At 41.7% G+C, this 26,823-nt stretch overlaps 1 protein-coding gene across 1 annotated transcript in view; it reads left to right on the top strand.

Annotated features, from left to right (window-relative positions):
• The window catches only part of LOC141131326 (gonadotropin-releasing hormone II receptor-like), a 59,392-nt gene that overhangs the window by 6,905 nt on the left and 25,664 nt on the right, over positions 1-26,823 (top strand). Inside the window, exon 2 of the mRNA XM_073618462.1 lies at positions 8,123-8,667. Within this exon, the coding sequence (XP_073474563.1) occupies positions 8,125-8,667 (543 nt within the window). The 5' untranslated portion in view covers positions 8,123-8,124. The remainder of the gene's footprint in view (positions 1-8,122; positions 8,668-26,823) is intronic.

Below are 26,823 nucleotides of genomic sequence, written 5' to 3'. Positions count from 1 at the left end.
CTCAGGGAACCCAACTGCACAAAATGAGGAGAGAGCAAATTCAAGGGGCAAAATACAGATATGACCCAGGCATGTGACAGGTGAAAGTCTCAAAGTAAATGAGATGTGTGGAGATCTTTGCCAAATGGTATGTCAGAAAAGTAGTATGACAGGTCCAAAGTTTGGAAACATCTATAACCCAACATTCAGTTTACCGCATCTCAGGGGAAATTGTAGTACCACATAGAGGAAGGACGTACCCAAGGATGTAACAAAAGGAATCCCAATAAATTTAGCACAATAAAAGTCCATCACAAGGAGAAATTTAACATGCCTTAGGTTGGTGGTGTCCCATTAGGTGACCTTTTACCTGTCACACCCCTGGGTCATATTGGCATTTTGTTCCTTGAATTTGTTCTTGCCTCCTTTTGTGTGGTTGGGTTCCCTGAGTCTTTGGGGTGCTCCATTTGTGGATCGGCATTTGTCATTAACTTTAATTTACCCTTTTGCAATACCGCCTGAAGAAAACAAATGTTGAAACGCGTTGGGATGCAATTCCCCACTTCCATGGATGTGGATTTTAGGGGTATATATTTATCAATGTATCTATATATGCACCCCGTATATATTAGGGACCTATATGATTTTAGTCTATGTATTTGTTTTTAACATGATGTACAATAAACTTTTGCATTTTCTTTTCTTTTCTTTTCTTTTGGTGCCGTTAAAATCCCACCCATTATTATCTCTATATTTGCTATGATTAAGGGGATGTGGCATCATTAGAAAAGGGTTCAGGCACTTCTGACATAACTTTGTAGAATACTAGGGACATTGATTTATTCCAACACTTAAAGTGGAATTCCGGGATAACCCTAACTACTCCTAAATCTTTTCCCTTCCACCTTCTATCGCCTGTGCTGACTAACTTGTGTAAGAAAGATCTGTATACTTACCAATTTTCAGGCTGCTCAGGTCCGGTCACATGATCAGCTCCCCTGTGTCAGCCAGTCCTGCTGCAGAGGAGAGGAGGATGCGCGACAATAGATGGGACATGGGAGCCTATGGGTGATGTCACTGTTCCGGGATTTACTAGTTGTTGTCAGAGTGCTCTCTCCTCACATGACCAGACCAGAGTGGCCTGAAAATAGGTAAGTATACAAATCTTTCTTACACAAGTTATTAAAAGAGAAGTCCAGCCTGAGCTCATTTGGCTGGGCTTCTCCTATGGATCACAGGAGTACAATTCATTTTGCACTCCTGTGACCTGTTTTCAGCAGAGAGCGGACTGAAGTCCGCTCTCTGCTGACGTCATGGATTTCAGTCCAGGCACCGCGTCATCCCGACAATGGGAGTCGGGATCCGAGCTGCTGAGAGCCTGAGATGGCAGCTCCGCTCCCTCCACAGCCCAGCGCTCTAATGAGCGCGGAGGGAGATGAGCAGAGAGCTGTGACTGACAGTCTACAGCTCTCTGCTCACGGAGCTTTGAAAACCGCGCGATCGGCGGTGTTCGATCGATCGGTTTTCAGTGAAGAGGCGCTGGGGGACAGATGCAGCATTGGACTGATTCTGCATCCACCTAGGTAAGTAAAAAAAAAAAAAAGACCCATACTTCTCTTTTAAGCATAGGTGTTATGAGGGAGGAGAAGACAATTTTAAGAGTAGTTAGGGTTATCCCAGGATTCCATTTTAAGCTGGCCATAAAGTCTTAAAGTGGCTCTACAGTCCACAATACTTACCTTTGCATCAACTGGTCCAAAGACTGTGAGGTCCTTGAAGTTCAAAAAGGTACATGAGCTATTTTAAAGCAGAATGAGATTTTTGGCCCCACTGACTTTAATGGGAGGGTGCAAAACAATATGCGTTACATTCGTTTTTCAGGCAGTTCCTTAATAAAAGTCTACAGGCCAAAGTTATATGATCCTGCCCCAAAGAAGTCCTCTATGGAACTTGTGCCTAAAAAAGGCGCAAAAACACACAAACGACCTCAAAATCTCCTAACCTATGCTTCTCACAACTGTGAATGGGGGCTTGGACAGATGACAAACATCATTAGTGCAACTCATTTTTTTCCAATTCCGAGTACCTTCAAGTTTCACTCTTTAGCAAAAATGTGCAGTTTTACATTTACACATTTGTTTGTGCAGTTTTATGTAGACATTTTTAAGATTTTGGTTTGCAAGCTCTAATAGCATACAATGCTGTTTTATTTAAAAAAAAAAAACTTTCATGGAATGTACAAAATCCACAATATTATTCTTTATTATCCTCCAGAACTTCTCCCATCCTGTGGAACTCTCTACCACAATCTGCCTGGTTATCCCCCTACCTTGTCTACCTAAAAACTTGTGTATTCAGGGAAGCCTATCCCGCTTCCATCTAAGAAGTGTCCGCTAACCACCTCCATCAACTCATCCCCCACATCTATTTCCCTTGTACCACCCCCCCCCCCCCCCCAATTTTAGAGTGCAAGCTCCACGGGCAGGGCCCTCCTAATCCTTCTGCATTGAATGGTATTGCAACTGTACTGTCTCCCTTACAGTATATTGTAAAGAGCTGCGCAAACTGCTGGCGCTATAAATCCTGTATAATAATAATTTCTTTAACATCTGCTCTAAAATATATGGTTAGTGGGATTTTTCTCATTGTTTCAAGTATGTAATATGCATATGAAAAATAGGAAAAACTTGTTCAGCAGTCTGTGGTCTAAATTAGAAGTCAAAGCCAGGCAGCGATACTGATTTTATACATTCACCAATTTAATAAATACATTCTTTATGTTTTTACTAGATTATAATGTTGCAGGCAGTAATTTCAGCTGTAAGTATATAAAGATATAGTGCACATCTGTGGCACAGAGTGATATGTTCTGTCGCAATGATTGCTTGGTGTATGTAGAATACCAATGATTTAAATTCAGGATTACAAAATCCAGTGAATATGGCACTGATCATTTACAATGTACAGGAGAGACTAGGATACACAGAAATCAAATGAAATAAGAATTCCAGTAATGGATATTTTATAGATACGGTGGAACCTTGGTTTATGAGCGTTTTGAAAGACGAGCAACAATTTTTTAAAAATTCTGACTCGGTTTGCGAGTGTTGTCTCGCAAAATGAGTAGAATTCAAGCTAGAGGGGGGTGCAGTACCGCATTTGGCCAGAGGTGCAGGGGCGCCAGGGACACTCGGAACGGTTCTGAGCTGTTTGGAAATACTCGGAATGACTCAGAAATACTCCGTTCCCGAGTGTTTCTGAGCCTTTCCGAGGCTTTCTGAGTTCAGCCGAGCTGTCTCCGAGTATTTCCGAGGCTTTCCGGCGCCCCCCCACCTCTGGCCACATGCAGTATTGCATGTAATAGAAGTCAATGCGGAACGAATTATCTTCGTTTCCATTGACTACTATGGGGGAAACTCGCTTTGATATGCGAGTGCTTTGGATTACAAGCATTCTCCTGGAACGGATTATGCTCGTAATCCAAGGTTCCACTGTAGTTACATTGGACCAGCTTAGATCAATGTAAGTGTGTATGTGCCATACCTGTGGGATCCCCACGAAGGCTGTATGCATCGCTTCTCGAGTAATACCTACTAGCTTCTGGGTCCCTGCATTCTGAACACAGGAGGTCCGCCACTCAGCATGGCTGCCATTTAGGGAACACTTTGCATTCGCTCTATGAATGCAAAGCATTCTCTGATTGGACAAGGTAGAGAGGCAGGGCAGTGATGTCAAACTCTCCACCTTGTCCAGTTAGAGAAAGCTTTGTATTCTCTGAATGGAGGAGGTGGGTGGCAAGGGCGGGCATAGTTGGCACTCTTGATAAATCTCTATGAAGGTTCGATGGCTGTATTAACCCCGCAGCACTCGTCGTACTCACAATTGCCCTAAAGTGACCCCTTTCTCAGTGTCTACGCTTCCAGCTGGGTTTTCTTTGAAACAAGAAGGATCTGATTGAATCTAGGCGTTCTGAAAATCATTGCTGGGACTTTCAGACTTCATCTATCCAGAAGCACAGCCCAAATCACGTGCAAGGGAAGTAAGAAAGAGAGGTGAGGGATTTACAAGTACAGCATCTGACTGCAAAAGTTCATGCATAGTGAAGGGGAAGTCTAGATGAAGTAGTCAAAGTCCGGGTTTCCTTTCACATTGAATAGTTAGTTTGGGCCAAGCTGGCCCAAAGGAACTATTTCCATAACGCTGCTGTCAGCGTTTTAGCATATAGTAAATGCATTAGCTACATACAATATGCAGCACTGTGCAGCATTACGGGCAACCTCTCACCCGATAGAGAAAAACTCACCCAAGCTCAACTGCTATATAGTATAGTTGGTGTGTAGAGTAGTCGGTGCTCTGGCTAATTAAGCTCACAAAAGATTCATAGAAAGTACAGGCTGGCAACTCGACAGCTTCTCCATAGAAAATATTTATTTAAGCATTACAGCAATAACATCATCCAAAAATGCTGACGCGTTTCTGCTATAGGCCTTCATCAAAAACCTCTCACCTGCTGCTGAAACAAAATCAACTTGGGCTGAGTGCTTGTATTTTTATGAATGAATACCAGGCTTCCTCTAATTGGCCAAGGTAAAAATCGTGATGTCTGCCTCTTCACCTCAGCCAATCAGAGGAAACTTGGTATTCATTCATAAAAATCCAATTTACAAGGATTTCTCTGAATGAATATAATAAGCACTCAGCCCAACTCGTTTCTGTTTCGGCAGCAGATGGGAAGACTTCCGTGATGCTGCCAGAAGTGAACACAGTGCTACATCCTCCATGTAGCTGATGCTACTACATTATGATAAAGAGCTGTTAGCAGGAGAATAACTTAGTTATGGAAAGTTTGCTTGGACCAGCTTGGCAAACTATTCCAAGTGAAAGGAAACTTGGACTTTGACTTTAATTATACATACCCATCACTATGCAATCTTTGCAGTCAGATGCTGTGGAATCCTGACTCCTCTTTCTTACCTCCCATGCTTGTGATTTGGGTAACAATTTCCAGAAGGGAAGGTCTAGATTTGTTTTGGCCAGCTTGGCTTTAAAAAGGTAAATCTGTGAATCAGCAACGTTTTTTCATCCACCGCTATGTATGTATGTATGCATGAAGATTTGTGTAATCTGCAAAAACATATAACTGCTTAGCCTTATGCCCCGTTCACACAATCCAAAAATCAGACAACAGATCGTCTGACTTTTTTTGCTTACTAGTCGCAAGTAGAAATTGAATAGGTTACTAAAGTCCTGAGAATTCTCGTACGACAGAAAAAAAACGGAAGTGATGTCATGTGTTGTAGTGTATTTGTATTGTATTTTCAGACGACAACTGTGCTGACTAAACAAAAATCGTACGAATATTGGATGAATTGTGATCGCCTCTCGAAAGCTCTGTACTAATGATCCGATTATTGTACGATTGTGTCAAAAGCGTTATTTTTCGTCCGATTTTCGGATCTTGTTTACAGGCCATTAGGTTCCTAAATGAGTGATTATCAGCAGATCGGACAACCTGACAATATTCAGGAGGATCAAGAAATTATGAATTAAAGATTCTTTTGAATCAGTCATTGCTAATTGTGCAACTGTTCTTAATGTGGGTTCCCCCCCCCCCCCCTTAAGTAAAAATCACAACAGCATACAGCCTGACTTGCTGATATGGTGATGTAACCGCGCAATTGCATCTTGGGAGGTTCCATATCTCCCAACATTTTGAGATGGGAATGAGGGACACCTACTAGCAAACGTATGCAGGCATAGGACATGCCCCCTTAAAGGAGAATTAACCCCAAAAAAAAAAAAAGGTTAATTAAATCCACAAATGCATTTTTTTTTTTTACCACTACTATGTCTTTATATGGGCTTTTAAAATTTACAAATGCAGCAAATTAGAAATGGGATTAAAGGTTTAGCACTGGGAAAAACTTTTTGAAAGATAAAAAGTGCATTTTATATACAACTATATAGACCAAATGAGGGGCAAATGAGGAGGAATGAGAGACAGAGGGACATTGCGCCAAGTCAGGGACAGTCCCTCGAAATCAGGGACAGTTGGGAGCTATGAAGTTCCTATCACAGGTTCAAGGTGGCAGACCCAGAAATCTAGGCTGAGTTCCAGGAAGTAATGAGAGAAGAACAGGTAGGAAGAAAAAAAATTACAAAAAAAAAAAACAAAGAATAAACGTCCTGCAATTATCTTAAGCAGGGCTTTTTTTCTCAGAGAATAGGTGCAGGAACTCAACCATGCCTGCCACATACACCTACCTGTGAAATGGCATGAAATAGTAGCTCTTCCCTCTGCATACAACCCCTCCCTCCACTGCCCTCATCTTCCCCCCCTCCTTAAAAGCTCCACCATCTGTCAAATGTCTTACCTTTGTTGCAACATTAAGCTGAAGCACCTATCCGGCTGTAGTACCTCCCAGCATACTAAACTATACTATACTTCAGTCACTTGCAAGGGAGATCATACAGTAGGAGCATCAACAACTGGTCACCAGGGAAAAAATGGAGACCACAGAGGTTGCAGCCTACCACACACCCTCTCCTGCCCATGACTGCACTGAACCCTGGGCACCTGTTCTGTATCTCCCTTGTCCCTGTCCGGCACTCAGTGAGATCTGCGCAGGAGATCTGACCTGTGGGAGCTACTGGGAGATAAGCTATCACTTGTAAATGCAGAAGCTGGACTTCAGTGTTACCGAGTGATAGTGGTGAGCAGGGAGGAGAAGACCTGAGCCAGAGGTGGTGGAACTGAGTTCCCCCTAGTTCCTGCTGAAAAAAAGCCCTGATCTTAAGTATCTGTTTCCTAAACATTTCTAAAGGTGCCTTTGTTGTAATTTTTACGATAGGGGTGAAGATCGTGTTTAATATCTGGGGTGTCTCAACTATTGCAACTCCCTCCTCGTTGTCTTACCTTTACATAGGCTATCTCTTCTTCAGTCTATCATGAATGCTGCTGCTAGGTCATCCACCTTACCAATCAGTTCCTTGTCTGCTACCGCTATCTGCCAATTCCTCCACAGGCTTCTGCTCACCAAATGAATAAAATTCAAAATACTAACAATAGCTTACAAAGCGATCCACAACTCTGCCCCCAGCTACATCACTAACCTCATCTCAAAATATCACCTAAGCCATTCTCTTTTCTCCTTCCAGGTCCTCCTGCTTTCTAGCTCCCTTGTCACCTCCTCCAATGCTCACCTCCAAGACTTCTCCAGAGCCTCTCCCATCCTCTGGAACTTTCAACCCCAATCTGTCCAGCTATCTCCTACTCTATCACCCATAGAGCCCTTTTACACTGGGGCCATTTGCAGGGGTTATTGCACTAAAAATAGTGCCTGCAAACCGACCTAAAACTGCCTCTACTGTTTGTTCAGTGTGAAAGCCCGAGGGCTTTCACACTGAAGCGGTGCGCTGGCAGGAGAAAAAAAAAAACTCCTGCAAACCGCATCTTTGGAATGGTGAAGGAGCGGTGTATTCACCGCTCCTAAACCGCTCCTGCCCATTGAAATCAATGGGGCAGCGCGGCTATACCGCGGCTATACTGCGGCTATAGCGGCGCTATGCGAGCGGTTTTAACCCTTTTTCGGCCGCCAGCGGGGGTTAAAACCGCACCGATAGCGGCCGAATACCGCCGCAAAAAGGACGGTGAAGCAGCGATAAAAATAGCGTTGTTTTACCGCCGACGCCCCCACCGCCCCAGTGTGAAAGGGGCCTTAGGCTATCCCTGAAAACCCATCTCTTTAGAAAGGCCTACCCCCCCCCCCCCCCATCTAATAAACTGTACTTTCTCCATCAGCTTATCTTCCACAGTTATTACCCTTTTGTACTATTTGACCCTTTCTTTTATATTTAGCTTTATTGAGCAGAGCCCTCTGATTCCTCTTGTATTGAATTGTATTGTATTGTATTTGTACTGTCTCCCTCCAATTTGTAAAGCGCTACACAAACTGTTGGCAATATGTAAATCTGTATAATAATATTAATAATAAAAACCAGAGTTTTTGTTCAGACGTAATCTAAAGTCTACAGCACCCAGTTGGTGAAACATACAATATATAGAAATAGCAATAGTTCTATATACAATATATATGTAAGATAAAACCTATGCAATGAATGTCTATTTTTTTTTTTTTTTCAGAAATGAATATCTCAAAGGAAGTTAGCATCAAAGGCTGCAGCAATGCACAGTGGCTCAGCAGTTCATGTGACTTGGATGTAAATATGACTTCAACTAATGGAACTCACACCCATTTTCAGCTACCCACCTTCTCCCCAGCTGCCAAGGCGCGAGTGATCATTACATTTGTCATTTTCACGCTGTCGGCCACCTGCAACTTGGCTGCTCTTTGGTCTGCTGCTCGGACAAGCAGAAAGAAAAGGTCACATGTACGAATCCTAATCCTCAATCTCACCACAGCCGACTTGCTTGTAACATTTATCGTGATGCCGTTGGATGCTATTTGGAACATTACAGTGCAATGGCATGCTGGAGACATAGCCTGCAGAATACTGATGTTCCTAAAGCTTCTGTCTATGTATTCCTGTGCTTTTGTCACTGTGGTAATCAGCGTAGACCGGCAGTCTGCCATCCTCAACCCACTGGCCATTAACGACGCCAAGAAGAAGAACAAGATAATGTTGTCAGTCGCTTGGTTAATGAGTGCAGTGCTCTCACTCCCACAGGTATACTCACTTTTTAGCTAAATTTACTAGAGCTAGGAAACTACACAATGAATCACTTTAGAAGTATCTAACATTTTATTGACTTCTGTTTAGACCAGCCATTCTCAACCAGGGTTCCGTGGAACCCTGGGGTTCCTCCAGAGGTTGCTAGTGGTTCCTTGAGCTGTGGCTGATGAACCACCTATTTGATGATGCCTACAGAGTTCGAGGTTTAGCATCACTTAGCAAAGCCAGCAGCATGACACCAAATATCTTTTTAGCTGTCTTTAAGGGTGGCATTCTGAGCACCACTTTAAGGGGGACATTCTTCCTATTGGCCACCAGTATAAGGGACATTGTTCCTATTGACCCCTGATAAATTTGTTTTAGTAAGGGTTCCTCGAGACCTGAAAATTATTTTTGGGGGTTCCTCCAGGGTTAAAAGGTTGAGAAAGGCTGGTTTAGACAGTGGAACTATTGAGGAAGATGGACCAAAGTTACCCCAAAGTCCTGCACATGTATCAGTCCCAGGGATGAGGTTCAGATTTGATACTACCATGGGTTTGAGGAGAATCCTGTGGGTTAAAGATTTGCAGTCCAGGAAATTTATGTGCAGATTTGTCTAGAAGATTTTTTTTCAGCCTTAATGCACTGCATAGCTTTTTAACAAAGGCCAACAGGCTTAGAAGGGTCAACAGTGTTAGGGAGGCTTTTGCTTAAGCCAACCCCTTCACTTTAAGGCCCCCATTCACACGTGTGCGACTTGTCATGTGACGTTGGACCCCAAAGTCACCCCATGTTTTCCAATGACTACTGTTCATATCTTTGCGACTTAAAGTTGTAGCAACTTTAAACACTTCAGCCCTGAAAGGATTTACCCACTTCCTGACCAGGCCATTTTTTGCGATACGGCACTGTGTCGCAAAACTGAGAATGCGCAGTGATGTGACGCTGTACCCAAACAAAGTTGACGTCTTTTTTTCCCCCCACTAATAGAGCTTTCTTTTGATGGTATTTGATCACCTCTGTGGTTTTTATCCTGTGCGCTATAAACAAGTGTCAATTTTGAAATTAAATCCAATATTTTTTACTTTTTGCTATAAAAAAAATATCCAAACAAATAAATAAAAAAAAAAAACAAATAAATAAAAAAAAAAAAAATTTCTTCATCAGTTTAGGCTAATTTGTATTCTTCGCAATAAGTGTATATTGATTGGTTTGCGCAAAAGTTATATCGTCTACAAAATAGGGGATATATTTATGGCATTTTTATTATAAAAATTTTTTTCTACTAGTAATGGCAGTAATCAGCGATTTTTAGCGGGACTGCGACAGATCGGACACTTTTGAAACTTTTTTGGGACCATTGACATTTACACAACGATCAAAGCTAAACATAGCCACTGATTACTGTATAAATGACACTGGCAGAGAAGGGGTTAACACTAGGGGGGGATCAAGGGGTTAAGTGAGTCCTAGGGAGGTGTTTCTAACTGTGGGTGTTTCTCGCTGCTCCTGATCACTAGAAACAGCAGGTCTCTCTCTACTTCCCTGACAGAATGGGGATCTGTCTGTTTACATTGACAGATCCCCGTTCTGGCTCACTGAGGAGCAATCGCGGGTTGCAGGCAGACATCGCGGCCTCCGGCCACGCACATCAGTTCCAGCATCACGCCGCAGCTGTGTATAACAACGGCGGCTGGTCGGCAAGGTGTTAAAGTAGTTCCTGCACTACTTTGGTCCACCTTGCATGCGACATGAGGGTCATAGACTTCAATGTAAACTCTCAAAAGTCGCATTAAAGTCGCGCCTGCATGATATACATGTAACTTGTGTGTGACTTTCTAGAGCACACACAGTCACATGGTCAGAGTCGCAACAAAGTCACACTCGTTCAAAGTCGCTCAAGTGGGAATGGAGCCTAAAAGACAGGGGATATGGGGGGCACAGAACAGTCAAAGGTGTTGATTTACTAAAACTGGAGAGTGCAAAATCTGGTGCAGCTCTGCATGCATAGAAACCAAACAGCCATTTTAAAAAAAAAATTTTTGTCAAAGGTTAATTGAACAAGCTGAAGTTAGAAGCTGATTGGCTACCATGCACAGCTTTGCACTCTACAGTTTTAGTAAATCAACCCCATAGTGTCAGTGAACTGGAAGGTGCTGTAGGGAAAGCTGACAAACCGCATAGGGGGAGATTAGAGTAAGCTTGGAAAATGTACTTTAATTCTGATTTCTAGCTCTTTGAGCAATAACCAGTATGCTGCCTTATTTGTTCTTATTATAGGGGTGGGGTGGGGGGTGTTTTTTATTTGATTCCATGAATGATTTGAGGTCAGCAGTCACTTTTTGCTGCTGTCCTGACCATAGTGAACATCCCTAAATGAACTAACATTATATCCTTTCCCATTCATCGCATCCCCTTGCCCTTATGGATAAAATAAATGTTAGGCATACACCAGTTAGTCCCAATATCTCAAATTAAAATCTGGTGCAGCTGTGCATAGAAACCAATTAGCTTCCCTTTTTTTTGCAAAGCTTAATTGAACAAGCTGCAGTTAGAAGGTAATTGGCTGCCATGCACAGCTGCACCAGATTTTGCACTCTCCAATTTTAGTAAATCAACCCCATAGTGTCAGTGAACTGGAAGGTGCTTTAGGGAAAGCTGAAAAACCGCAAGGGGAGATTAGAGTCAGTTTGGAAAATATACTTTAAATCTGATTGCTAGCTCTTTGGGCATGACCAATTTGCTGTTTTTTTATTTTTTGTTTTGTTCTTATTATTGGGGGTGGGGTGGGGGGGTTGTCTTTTCTTTAATTTTGTGGATGATTTGAGGTCAGCGATCACTTTTGCCTGTTGTCCTGATGTGACCATAATGAACTTACCTAAATTAACTTACGTTATATAATTTCACACTTACCGCACCCCCTTGCCCTTAGGCTCGATGCACACTGAAGCTCATTAAACGGCCGTTTTTGGGAGTTTAGGCGTTTTTTTTTTTAACAGCCCATAAACTCCCCTCTATGTTATCCTATGTGTCCATGCACACATTGACATTTTTGGACGTTTATCAGCAGTGGAGTTTATGGGCTGTTGTCTGAACATCCTAAAATCGCATTCAGGAGCTGTTTTTCTGACCACAAAAAAACACTTAAAAACTTTAACCGTGCATAAACGCTGATAAACATCGATAAACGCTCAAAAACATGGCTCACCAGCGTTTAACGTTTTTGATCCATTAAAAAAAAAAATTCTGAAAAAAAAAACGCTAAGAAGCGCTACCATGGATAAACGCAAAAAACGCTAATAAATGCTATTGCAAAAACCTTTAAAACCGTTGAAAGACTCTCTGCAAAGCTACTGGCATTTTTATAACGTTATTTTAACGTTCAGTGTGCATGGAGCCTTATAGATAGAATAAATGTTAGACATGCCCCAGTTAGCCCTAATATCTCAAATTAAAACTGTCCTGCTGCTGGCCAATTTTACACTGCTGTATCATCTGCAGTATTTTCATTCTTATATTAAGGTGGAAGTAAACCCTTTTTTTGGCACTTGTACCTACAGGTAGGTCTATAATAAGGTTTACCTGTAGGTACAGTGAATATCTCCTAAACCTGCACAGTTTAGGAGATATTCACACTGAATGCAGCCGCTTGCGTCACCGGCACATGCACTCTGAAGGGACAGCATACTTGTGCCGTCCCTTCAGGGTTGCGTAACCGCAGACCAGTCAGGGTGGCCATGCTGACCCAAGTCCACAGTCAAAAGCACCTAGCCAGCACAAAGTTCTACACACACCTCCTCAGGCCGAAGCCATTTCCACCCCTCACCAGGCCATTCCGCAAATATTTATATCATACCCCAGCATGCATCACTAGCAATAAACCTCCTAGTGGTTGGACAGGGAGGGCATAAATATGTCAAGATTTTTTGGCAATACCTTTCTTCTGAGTCACAGGAATGCCCTTACTTGTGCTTTCCGATGACCCAGAATCCATACCTCCCAACTTTTTGAGATGGGAATGAGGGACACCTATTAGCAAAAGTATGCAGGCATAGGACACACCCCTGGCCACGCCCCCCTTAAAGGAGAATTGTACAAAAAAACAAGATTGGTTAAACCCACAAGTGCTTTTTTACCACTACTATTCCTTTATATTGGCTTTTGGAATCTACAAATGAAGCAATTTTGAAATCAGATGAAAGGTTTAGTGCTGGTAAACACTTATTGATAGATGAAAAGTTCATTTTATATACATCTATATAGATCAGACCAAAATGAGGGACAAATGAGGAAGAATGAGGGACAGAGGGACATTGCTCCAAATCAGGGACAGTCCCTATGATATAATAGAGCTGCCCCAAACTCTGGAAAGATCATGACCATTTTGTTTAGATTCATCCAGCTGCCTGATTGACAGTTGTCTTCAGCTCTCAGCACATGGCTGAGAGACAAAGCCAGCTGTGCTTGCCCCCTCTCCAGCCCGGCGGTGCTCCAGTGAGCGCTGGGGGGACAGAACAGAGAGTGGCGACTGACAGTCACCGCTCTCTGCTCAGAGCTGACTGAGAAATGAGCAATTAGCGATCATGTGATCATGCTCAATTCTCGAGCTTAGAGCTGGCGGGGGAGAGATGCAGCATCACACTGCTAATGCAGCATGCAGGTGAGTATGTATGTCTGATTTTTTAGTAACACCAAACTTCTCCTTGAGCCCACGTTTACACTGAGGACCGGTTTGAAATCATGCGAGTTCAGCACAATTTCAAACCAGCATTTCAGTCCGATTTCAGGGGGCGATTTGACAGACATCTGTTCGGGTTCATGCACAGATGTCTATTCAAATTGCCCCCAAAGTCGCCTAAAGTAGTGCAGGAACTACTTTTGGGAATCGGTGCAGCGCCACAAAGTCGCTGTCGCACCGATTCGGACGGCGCTGTTGCCGACAATAGGCGGCGATTTGACATGCGATTTGACATGTCAAATCGCATGTCAAAACGGCCCGATGTGAACGTGGGCTTAATCTCAGTTTTACAAATAAATAACCAGAGGGCATGATCTAGATTTATAAAAACGGGTCCCTCAGGCAAGTGGACCATCTAGCATTGGTGACCCATGTTACCTGAAGAGGCATTCTTCTTTAATTTGTTAGTAAATACACAAGTAATAAAGGGCCTCTGGGGCCGTATTAGGTTGTTAGATTTAATTATATCAGGTTTAATGATTTTATGTCAAACTTTCTACAGTGGCTTAACTAAATCTTTTTTTTATCGTGTACATTAGTGTTATCCCAATATTTCTCATGCTGCAAGACAGATCAGGATATTGATCGTTTTTTGTAGTTCACATGGTTTTGGTTTGTCCCTGTCCAGTATAATACCATCATAGTACATTACAGTGTATGACTGTTGTGGGCACAAAATCAGATTTCCGAAGCAGGTGAAATTCATAATTGCTGTTTTCTGTCATAACAAAACCTGGGAGTACAAAATAATGTGATCAGAATCAGACAGGGAATTTTTACTTAACCACTTGCCTACAGGGCACTTTTAATCCCCTTCCTGCCCAGGTCAATTTTGGGCTTTCAGCGCTGTCGCATTTTGAATGACAATTGCGCAGTCATGCTGCACTGTAACCATGTAAAATTTTTATAATTTTCTTCACACAAATAGAGCTTTCTTTTGGTGGTATTTATTCACTTCTTATTATAAAAAAAAAAAAAAAAAAGACCGAAAATTTTGAAATAAAAAAGTTTTTTAGTTTCTGTCAGTAAATTTTCGCAATAAGTAATTTTTCTCCTTCACTTATGTGCACTGATAAGGCGGCACTGATGGTCATTGATAGGCTGCACTGATGGGTACTTATGAGGTGGCACTTATGGGGACTGATGAGGCGGCACTTATGGGCACTGATTAGGTGGCACTAATGAGCACTGATAGGCGACACTGATGGGTGGCATTGAAGGGCACTGATAGGTGGCACTGTTGTAGGAATAACAACAGTTTGTGTATGTGCCTCCCACTTTTTAAGGGACCAAAAGTAATGGGACAGATTAACAATCATCCATCAAACTTTCACTTTTTTAACACTTGGTTGCAAATCCTTTGCAGTCAATTACAGCCTGAAGTTTGGAACGCATAGACTTCACCAGACGCTGGGTTTCATGACTGGTGCCAGGCCTCTACTGCAACTGTCTTCAATTCCTGCTTGTAATTGTGCATTTTCCCTTCAGTTTTGTGTTCAGCAAGTGAAATGCATGCTCAATCGGATTCAGGTCAGGTGATTGACTTGGCCATTACATAACATTCCACTTCTTTCCCTTAAAAAACTCTTTGGTTGCTTTCGCAGTATGCTTCGGGTCATTGTCCATCTGCACTGTGAAGCGCCGTCCAATGAGTTCTGAAGCATTTTGCTGAATATGAGCAGATAATATTGCCCGAAACACTTCAGAATTCATCCTGCTGCTTTTGTCAGCAGTCATATCATCAATAAATACAAGAGAACCAATTCTATTGGCAGCCATACATGCCCACACCATGACACTACCACCACCATGCTTCACTGATGAGGTATGCTTTGGATCATGAGCTCTTCTCTTCCCATCACTCTGGTACAAGTTGATCTTGGTCTCATCTGTCCATAGGATGTTGTTCCAGAACTGTGAAGGCTTTTTTAGATGTTGTTTGGCAAACTCTAATCTGGCCTTCCTGTTTTTGAGGCTCACCAATGGTTTACATCTTGTGGTGAACCCTCTGTATTCACTCTGGTGAAGTCTTCTCTTTATTGTTGACTTTGACACACATACACCTACCTCCTGGAGAGTGTTCTTGATCTGGCCAACTGTTGTGAAGGGTGTTTTCTTCACCAGCGAAAGAATTCTTCGGTCATCAACCACAGTTGTTTTCCGTGGTCTTCCGGGTCTTTTGGTGTTGCTGAGCTCACCGGTGCGTTCTTTCTTTTTAAGGATGTTCCAAACAGTTGATTTGGCCACACCTAATGTTTTTGCTATCTCTCTGATGCGTTTGTTTTGTTTTTTCAGCCTAATGATGGCTTGCTTCACTGATACTGACAGCTCTTTGGATCTCATATTGAGAGTTGACAACAACAGATTCCAAATGCAAATAGGACACTTGAAATGAACTCTGGACCTTTTATCTGCTCCTTGTAAATGGGATAATGAGGGAATAACACACACTTGGCCATGGAACAGCTGAGCAGCCAATTGTCCCATTACTTTTGGTCCCTTAAAAAGTGGGAGGCACATATACAAACTGTTGTAATTCCTACACCATTCACCTGATTTGGATGTAAATACCCTGAAATAAAAGCTGAAAGTCTGCAGTTAAAGCACATCTTGTTTGTTCCATTTAAAATCCATTGTGGTGGTGTGTAAAGCCAAAAAGATTCGAATTGTGTCGATGTCCCAATATTTATGGACCTGACTGTATTCTGACTCAGAAGTCAGCCTCCCAACTTTGCAAATATATCTGACCATCAGCAACAAACAAAACATTGATGAATAAACAACACAACATCATTAACATAATTTTAGCCTAGGCCAGAAACAAAGAAGCAACTGGAAAATGTAAAAAAATAAAACTTCAACCACTTGCCGACCGCCCCACGTACATGTACTGTGGGGCGGCAGCTCTCCTGCACAATATCACATACCTGTACTGTACATGATTTTGCTCTCTTGGGTCTGCAGCGCTCACGCGTGCCGTCGGCGACCAACTCCCGGTGGACTCGATGTCCGCTGGGACCTGCCAATCGTTCCCGAGAGAGGCAGAACGGTGGTCTGCCTATGTAAATAAGGCAGATCGCAGTTCTGTGACAGGAGAAGACAGAGATCTTGTGTTTCTCCTAAGCAGGAACATAGATCTTTGCCAACAGTTAAAGCATGCCCCACACAGTTAGAAAGCACTCCCTAAGGACACCCTTTGATCGCCCCTGATGTTAACCCCTTAAATCTGGGTTTGTGTCCGATTTGTCTGCCGCAATATCGCAGTTCCGCTATAAGTCGCTGATTGCCGCCATTACTAGTAAAAAATAAATACATTAAAATTCCATAAAAATATCCCATAGTTTATAGACTCTATAACTTTTCTGCAAACCAATACAAATCAATATACGCTTATTGGGATTTTTTTTACCAAAAATATGTAACAAGATACATATTGGCCTAAATGTTTAACATTTTTTTATTGGGTATAGCAGAAAGTAAAAAATATTGTTTTTTTTTCAAAATCTTTTTTGTTTATAGCGCAAAAAATAAAAACCGCAGAGGTGATCAAATACCACCAAAAGAAAGCTCTATTTGTGGGGAAAAAAGGACATCAGATTTATTAGGGTACATGACCGTGTAATTGTCAGTTAAAATAACTCAGTGCCGTATCGCAAAAAATGGCCTGGTCACAAAGGGGGTAAACCTTCCGGAGCTGAAGTGGTTAAAACAAGTAAATATTATATACCGTCCTATCTTATTTTACGTCCGCTTTAAGGTCCACATTCAACATTTGTAATCTAGCATCTGACATTTGAAAAGCTTGTAATGTGACGAGCGTTGAATGGCAAGCATTTTCAATGCAACCCTTGCTTTCAGACATTCTCCTGTGAAAACTCAACTAACTAAATGTATTTTTTTTCCTGCCTGAGCCAGGGAGGAAATGATATTTGTGTACTATGATCCATTTATAAATGATTTCTCTGGAAAAAGGACACAGCTGTTATAAGGGAACACCTTCTTCCTGGCAGAATCAGATAAAAACCTTTCCGTTTAATGGCATTGTGTAAACCATTACAGCATACACCAGCCAATTAAATACTGGCTATGCAGGGTCTTGTGGACTGATACAAGAACAATCAAATGGGAATCCATTAAAAAAATATAGAAGTGAAATTGTATATTTACTCTTAATGGGGTCATGCTTTATTATGTTCTACAGCTTCCAGTGCTGATGGGCGTTCTAAATCCATGCATCTTCTATGTAATCCATAGAGGGTACTAGGTGTCAGATGTTTTATAAAAGGTGTCAAGACTTCCAGGGCTTTTTGTTTGGCACCTGCAGCATGAATTCATAAAAATGGAAGCAATGTTCACCATATCACATGCCTGATTAAGCACAAGATGTATGTGTGAAACGCGTCTGTGTTATCCTTGTGATCATTAAAAGGCAATCGGGAGTTTTGGATGTGCAGCCATTTCTTTCTTCTCTGCTTGCTCTGTATACCTGTGAACACTTACAACGTTTTCTCTTTCAATGTGAAAATATTCTGTATCTGTACCATCATCCTTTATTCAAATAATGTATAAAAACCCAATAAAAATTGGACTTTTACAAGCACTTTATAACCACTTCAGCCCTGGAAGAATTTACCCCCTTCCTGACCAGAGTGGTTTTTTTTTGCGATTCGGCACTGCGTCGCTTTAACTGACAATTGCGTGGTCGTGCAACGTTGTACCCAAACAAAATTGACGTGCTTTTTTTCCCACAAATAGAGCTTTCTTTTGGTGGTATTTGATCACCTCTGCGGTTTTTATTTTTTGCGCTATAAACAAAAAAAGATTGACAATTTTGAAAAAAACACAATATTTTGTACTTTTTGCTATAATAAATATCCCCATTTTTAAAAAAAAAAAAAAGCAAATTTTTTTATCAGTTTAGGCCGATATGTATTCTTCTACATATTTTTGGTAAAAAAAAATCGCAATAAGCGTATATTGATTGGTTTGCGCAAAAGTTATAGCGTCTACAATATAGGGGATAGATTTATAGCATTTTTATTATCAATTTTTTTTTACTAGTAATGGCGGCGATCTGCGATTTTTATTGTGACTGCGATGTTATGGCGGACACATCGGACAATTGTGACACATTTTTGGAACCATTGGCATTAATACAGCGATCAGTGCAATTAAAAATGCATTGATTACTGTAAAAATGTCACTGGAAGTGAAGGGGTTAACACTAGGGGGCGGTGAAGGGGTTAACTGTGTTCCCTGGGAGGTGATTCTAACTGAAGGGGGAGGGACTAACCACAGGAAGTGACAGATCGTGGTTCCTAGCTAATAGGAACACACGATCTATCACTCCTGTCAGAACAGAACAGGGAAGTCTGTGTTTACACACACTTGTCCTTGTTCTGTGTCTCCTGCTCACGATCGCTCGTGGCCGGCGGTCATCGCGACCGTCGGCCACGAGCATCGGCACCCCCCGCCTACTATCTGGACCCCGCGAGCCAACGTATAACTACATGGGTTTGCGCAGGGGAGCCAACCTGCCGCAGTATAACTGCGGCGGCTAGTCCGGAAGCGGTTTTAGTCAATGCAAAAAGCAACATCTAAAATATGGGAGAACAGCCAAGGAAGGTGCTGGATTCTGTGCCAGCTCCAGTCAGGAGTCAGTGTGTTAGCTGTGTGACACGGATTTAGCAACTCCAGACATCTATACAGGTTTTTGGGAGACCGAATTCCCTGTGCTTGATGAGACCGCCTTGGTTATCAATTAATTCGGTAAGGAGATTACATACTCACTTATGTGTAAAGCAATCTGGAGGAGGGATCTCTCTTCACGACTTTTCCTTGACATCTTGTCTCTATACCTGTATGAAAATCTACCGGTTAACCCCTCATCATATGAATATCCATTTGGGACTGTGTTTCAGTTTCTCAATTTCTATTCTTGGGACTCTGCCTTATGGCCTGTACACACGACCGGTTTTCCCGTCGGAATAAACTCTGAAGATTTTTCTGACGGAGTTCCGACAGAATTCCGCTGAAACTGTCTTGCGTACACACGATCACATCAAAGTCCGACCATGAAGAACAGGGTGACGTACTTGCTTCAGAGCATGCGTTGTTTTTGGTACAATTAAGTACAAACATCAAACCAGGATCCTGCAGTCCCTATCTCCCCCATACTTCATGCAAATCTTGAATCTTAAGAAAATTGAGCATCAGCCTGCCCACAATGGTATTGCATTGAGATTCTTTTTACAGGTTGTGCACATTGAATTGTGGGATGTAATGATAAGGAATTTGAAGAGGCTCCTACATCCCTTAAGAGGTGTTTTATGAATGCATACAAATACTTGAGGGAACGTGCTAGTTCATAATTATGTTAGTTTGACAACTTGCTCAGTTAATGGGTTTGCTTTTAGAGCAAGTAAGCCAACAACTAGAGCCAATGCTTCTCAGATTGATTATGCTGGCTTAGCCGCCAAGAGGACCAATATGCCTGCCTAATGAACTGAACTTGGTTTTATTTCTAGAATTAAAATACATTTTCCTTCCTTCTTACATTTAAAAAAGAAGCCACCTGTCATTTACAGTGAGCACAATACTCACTATCCGGCTACAGGATAACCTTGTCTATCTAGATCAGCCTTTTCCAACCTTTTTGCTCCAGAAGAACCCTTAAAATTATTTTGACCTCTCAAAGAACCCCTGCTAAAATCAATTCATTAGTGGTCAGTGGGGAAAATGCCCACTATACAGTGATGCTCAGAATGCCCCTTTACAAACATCTAAAAGAAATCACTGGTGTCAAGCAAATGGCATTGGGTCCAGAACTTTGCAGGTACTGTTAAGTGGGAGGTTTATCAGCCACAATTCAAGGAACCCCTAGCAACCACTGGAGGAACTCTAGGGGTTCTTTAGAAACCTGGCTGAGACCAGAGGGTTCTCTGTTCCTCACTGCTTGCTCTTTTTCCTTTTCTTTTCTTTCTTTCCCTCCCTTTTCTTATCATTTTTATATTGCATGGCTTTTAGAATTCATAGGCATTTCAAGCAAGACCACCTGATTTTGTTTTTGGCTCCTTGAGACTCACCTTTTGCCATGCTCAACTGATGTGGACTAGGGTGGGCCCTTTTTTGAACAATGGATACAGTGGTTGTTTTTAGGAGCTTTATTTTGTCAGAGCTCGGCCCTTGGGCTAGCTTCCTGTACACACACTGTCCTCACATGCTGCTCTATCATACTTTTGAAGCTTATAGCCCCTCATAATTCCAATGTTTTTCGCCACTGGGATGACAAAAATTCTGCTTCTCCTAAGGGGACTTATATGTCACATTGGCACCTACATTTTAATGTCAATAACACTCAGCCGCTGCTTAAAGGATGGTATGGTCCATTACTGTTTATTTTTTTTCCCTTTGCAACCCATGCAACATGTTTTCGTAAAACCGTTCTAATGAAAACATTGTGAAAGAAGAACCCTGGATGAGAATGACTGATGTAGATTAATGTGTCTTGTATGCCATGTTTTTTTGTTTAAAGTTTTCATTACTATAATAGGATACATTTGTCCCATCACTAGATTAATCCAATCAGTCACCACTTTTATGGGAATGGACGAGCATATGATTTTGCAGAACTTGATTATGCCTTGGCAAAATGTTATTAAAATTAGTTTGTCATTTGACAAATATATATATATATATATATATATATATATATATATATATATATATATACACATATATATATACATATACACAGTTCATAAGTTTACATACCCTGGCAGAATTCATGATTTCTTGGCCATTTTTCATAAAATATGAATGATAACACAAAAACATTTCTTTCACTCGTGGTTAATGTTTGGCTGAAGCCATTTATTATCAATCGACTGTGTTTACTCTTTTTAAATCATAATGACAACAGAAACTACCCAAATGACCTCTATCAAAAGTTTATATACCCTGGTGATTTTGGCCTGATAACATGCACACAAGTTGACACAAAGGGGTTTGAATGGCTATTAAAGGTAACCATCCTCACCTGTGATCGGTTTGCTTGTAAGTAGTGTGTGTGTGTGTATAAAAGTTCAATGAGTTTTTGGACTCCTGACAGACCCTTGCATCTTTCATCCAGTGCTGCACTGACGTTTCTGGATTCTGAGTCATGGGGAAAGCAAAAGAATTGTCAAAGGATCTGCAAGAAAAGGTGGTTGAAATGTATAAAACAGGAAAGGGATTTAAAAAGATATCCAAGGAATTGAGAATGCCAATCAGCAGTGTTCAAACTCTAATCAAGAAGTGGAAAATGAGGGGTTCTGTTGAAACCAAACCACGGTCAGGTAGACCAACTAAAATTTCAGCCATAACTGCCAGGAAAATTGTTCAGGATGCAAAGAAAAACCCACAAATAACTTCAGGTGAAATACAGGACTCTCTGAAAACATGTGGTTTAGCTGTTTCAAGATGCACAATAAGGAGGCACTTGAAGAAAGATGGGCTGCATGGTCGAGTCGCCAGAAGAAAGCTATTACTATGAAAATGCCACAAAGTATACCACTTACAATACGCCAAACAGCACATAGACAAGCCTCAAACCTTCTGGCACAAACTCATTTGGAGTGCTGAGACCAAAATTTAGCTTTTTGGCCACAATCATAAATGCTATATTTGGAGAGGAGTCAACAAGGCCTATGATAAAAGGTACACCATTCCTACTGTGAAACACGGAGGTGGATCGCTGATGTTTTGGGGATGTGTGAGCTACAAAGGCACAGGAAATTTGGTCAAAATTGTTGGCAAGATGAATGCAGTATGTTATCAAAAAATATTGGAGAAACATTTGCATTCATCAGCCAGGAAGCTGCTCATGGGACGTACTTGGACATTTCAACATGACAATGATCCAAAACACAAGGCCAAGTCAACCTGTCATTGGCTACAGCAGAATAAAATGAAGGTTCTGGAGTGGCCATCTCAGTCTCCTGACCTCAATATCATTGAGCCACTCTGGGGAGATCTCAAACGCGCAGTTCATGCAAGACAGCCCAAGAATTTACAGGAACTGGAGGCTTTTTGCTAAGAGGAATGGGCAGCTTTACCATCTGAGAAGATAAAGAGCCTCATCCACAAATACCACAAAAGACTTCAAGCTGTCATTGATGTCAAAGGGGGAAATACACGGTATTAAGAACTGGGATATGTAAACTTTTGATCACGGTAATTTAGGTAATTTCCGTTGTGATTATGATTTAAAAAGTAAACACAGTTTATTTATAATAAATGGCTTCAGCCAAACACTAGCCATGAGTGAAAGAAAAGTTTTTGTGTTATCATTCATATTCTCTGAAAAATGTCCAAGAAATCATAAATTCTGCCAGGGTATGTAAACTTATGAGCACAACTGTATATATATTTATATATAAATGCATGATGGTGGTATGAAAATTTATATCCTTAATGCTCAATGCATTTCGTGGACTGTGCTCCACTTCCTCAGGAGCAGATGAAATATGCAAAGAGGTCAGCTCTAGGTTCAACACATGGTGTAATGGACAGAGGGCCGTCTGGGGACATCTGCACCAGGAACTCTGGGAGTATTACCCGTGAGCGCCAAGGCATACATGTGAGGACCTCACAAAGGGTGCAAAACTCCATTGATGTGGTCCCTGGTAGCATGGTTGGCAGTTCCAAGGGGGTTCTTGATGTGCATAAAATAAAATAAATAATAGTACAAATTTTCCCAGGAGGGTAGAGAGGGAAAGCAGAAAAGAGAATATGAACAAGTTAATGGTTGATGGCCGTCAGTTCATACTTGCACATCCAACGGCCCATAGATAGATGTCTTAGGGTGCTTTACGTTCTCAGTGTAGCTCTGAGAACCATGGATTAAAGCTGACCCATACTTCACAGTTCTTTCCCCTATTAAAAAGTTTTCCATCTAAACACACATTTTGATACATTATGGACAATGCACCAAAATTTCTGCATTTTGAAGTCACATTCTGGAGGTTCAATGAGGTTCCCAAGCTTTTTAATCACTTCCCACTGTATATATACGTAATTACTTTGACGTTAAATACCGGAGTTATGGCAGCAGATAGCATAACCCCAGTATCTTTTTAAACAGTGAGTGGGAGTATTACCCGTGAGCGCCAAGGCATACATGTGAGGACCTCACAAAGGGTGCAAAACTCCATTGGTGTGGTCCCTGGTAGCATGGTTGGCAGTTCCAAGGGGGTTCTTGATGTGCATAAAATAAAATAAATAATAGTACAAATTTTCCCAGGAGGGTAGAGAGGGAAAGCAGAAAAGAGAATATGAACAAGTTAATGGTTGATGGCCGTCAGTTCATACTTGCACATCCAACGGCCCATAGATAGATGTCTTAGGGTGCTTTACGTTCTCAGTGTAGCTCTGAGAACCATGGATTAAAGCTGACCCATACTTCACAGTTCTTTCCCCTATTAAAAAGTTTTCCATCTAAACACACATTTTGATACATTATGGACAATGCACCAAAATTTCTGCATTTTGAAGTCACATTCTGGAGGTTCAATGAGGTTCCCAAGCTTTTTAATCACTTCCCACTGTATATATACGTAATTACTTTGACGTTAAATACCGGAGTTATGGCAGCAGATAGCATAACCCCAGTATCTTTTTAAACAGTGAGCGGTTTGCTTTAACACAATAGTGGTCTCAGCGGCGGATTCTCTGCGAGATCACTTTTATAAGCAGCAGGAGAGGTGCCCCCCCTCCTGCCGCATTCCAGTCGTCTCCGCTGCTTACCGGAGCCGTCAGTAGTGGCGGAAAAGATCTGATCCCTGGAATGGATGGGTAGGATGTCGAAAGAAAGCAAGATGGCCCTCACTCGACTCTATGCCCTTGGAGGACCGGAGCAACGTCAAACGTCACTTCCACCCTGCAGCCTTAAAGGGCCTATTTTTTTTATGGAAAAAAAAAAAAGACTTTTTTTTGCTTTTTTTATTGCTTTTAAGTGTAAATGAGAGATCTGAAGTATTTTTGACCCCAGATCTCACATTAAAGAGGCCCTATCCTGCTTATTTCTATTACAAGGGGTGTTTACATTCCTTGTAATAGGAATAAAAGTGATAAAAAAAATAAAAAATTTAAGGGACAGTGTAAAAATAAAAGTGAAATATATAAGAATTTTTTTTTTTTAAAGTGCCCTATCCCTCAGAGCTAGCGCTCGGAGGGATGATTTTATTTTCCAAACATGTTCAAATCATCATTTTTTGGCAATACAATTACTTTAAAACTCCAAATCATTATATATTGTTTGAATGCAGAAGCACTGTAGAATGAAAAGATGGCAGTTGCAATTTTGTATGTCGCACAACATTCGCATAACGTTCGCATGTTTGCAAATCAACTTTTTTCAGGAGATACACTAAAATTTGTTTTAGTGCTCACAAACAAAATTTAATCCCCAATATTTTTGTACAAAATAAAAGATGAGATTGTGTCAAGTAAATAGATACCAAATATGTCAAATCTTAAAACTGCGTGCTCATGTGACATAGCAAAAATTACAATATGCAAAATTATCACTTTGTGGAGCTTTAAATGTCTTTCCAATCCATCAGTTTTGAGTTAATTGTAAATGAGAAACCTAGAATTATTGCTCTTATCTTATGGTGCCCATACATTAGACGAAAAATCATGAGAAAATCTGTCATCTGAACACTTCATTCGTTTCTCGTCCAATTAATGGGCACAAATCGAAAATCAGTTGTGACGTTTTTTAGCCAAAAAAATCTAAGAAAGTTTGGAAAACTTCTTCCAAATGGACAGTGAATTGAGATGTAAATGTGTTTCTCGCCCATTAAAAATCGAACTGTCGGTATTCCACATATGTGACCCAGAAGCAAAAAACAAACGAGAAACTGATTTAATTTATGTCCATTGAATGATTTATGGTTCGAAATTCTGTCATTACATGATGGCAATATTGTTTGCTCTCTCGATCGTGTGTTTTTCGACTGGTGTATGGCTAGTATAACTGGTGTTAAGCCCACTATGCGATAGCATTGGGTAGTTGACAGGTACTGTTTATGGACACACCAGGGTCTATTAGACCCCTAATGTCTCTCTTCAATGGAGCAAGCACAGGACTATACTTGCCCTGCTGTGCACCCAGCTTTTCAGCTAGAATTTTGATAGCTGTGGAGACGCATCAGAGGAGATTGAGGAACAGATGTTCCCCCAGCTCCTCCTGGTCACCATCACTAAGCTGTTTATTGTAGTCCCAGGCCCCTATGAGGAGTGGGAGAGCCTGAGGACCACAAAGGGGGTTGCAACCACAATTGGGTGGCTCTACAGCCCAGATCACTTTTACAATAAAGCCAAGAACACTTTAGCCGCTTCAGACTTTGGACATACTTTGGACATACTAGACACCTTCAAAGAGATGAAGAGGTTAAAAGTTTACATTTACTTTTTTTGTTATCTCAAAAAGCTGTCCTAGTTCTTACCATGGGCTACAAAATGATTAGCCTATATGTTGTAGTGATCTGAAAGTGGGAGTAGTTAAGTTGTTAAGCAAAAGAAAATTGTAAGTGCTTGACCTAACAAGGCTTTGTGTATTTTTGCGTAAATAGACGTTCACCCAAAACCCAACTTACTCTAAACCAACTTGCAGCCACATTTTAAAACTGATCTATCTGGCCCTGTAAAGCAAAACTCGCTACACTTGCCTGCTCTGCAGCTGCTCAGGTCTGGTCCCGCGTTGAGCTGTCAGTGGCGGCTTCTCTGTGTCGGTGGTTGCAGGAGAGTCAGCCAACAATGGAAGCTCCATAGTAAGTCTATGGGTAATGTCACTTCCCAGGCATATCCCAGCCATTGTCGGTTCCTCCTGCACACATCAGCCAGCTGGAGACCGGACTGAATTGCTTCAGAAAAGGTAAATATAGCGAGTTCTTCTTTACAGGGCTAGACAGACTAGTTTTAGAATGTGGCTGCAAGAGATTTAAGGCTCTTTCGTACATAATGTCCGTTTTCTGGGACTCCGTTTGCTCAGCGGAGGTCGCTCCGTTGATCCCCACTGAGCAGGCGGATGACAGGTCCATCTCTGCTCACTGTGGAGAGACGGACCTGTCAGATCTCCGCTCTGGGGAGTCGGATGAAAACGGATCCGTCTGTCCGTTTTCATCCGATCCGCCAAACAGATGGAAAATAGGGTTTTCATCTGTCTGAATTTAGGGATTCGGAGCGGATCGGATGTCAGCGGACATGTCACCGATGACATCCGTTGCTCCATAGAACTGTATGGAGAGTCCGTTCAGGTCTGCCTAATAAACTGACAGGCGGACCTGAACAGTCCGCATATGTGAAAGGCAGTCCGTTTTCACCTGATCCTCCATAGGGAGAGCGGAGATCTGACAGGTCCGTCCCTGCACAGTGAGCAGAGACGGACC

This window comes from Aquarana catesbeiana, linkage group LG03, assembly GCF_042186555.1.
Source record: "Aquarana catesbeiana isolate 2022-GZ linkage group LG03, ASM4218655v1, whole genome shotgun sequence".
Lineage (NCBI taxonomy): Eukaryota > Metazoa > Chordata > Amphibia > Anura > Ranidae > Aquarana > Aquarana catesbeiana.
The sequence above is the reverse complement of the archived record's forward strand: the minus strand, read 5'-3'. Positions and strand labels throughout refer to the sequence as shown.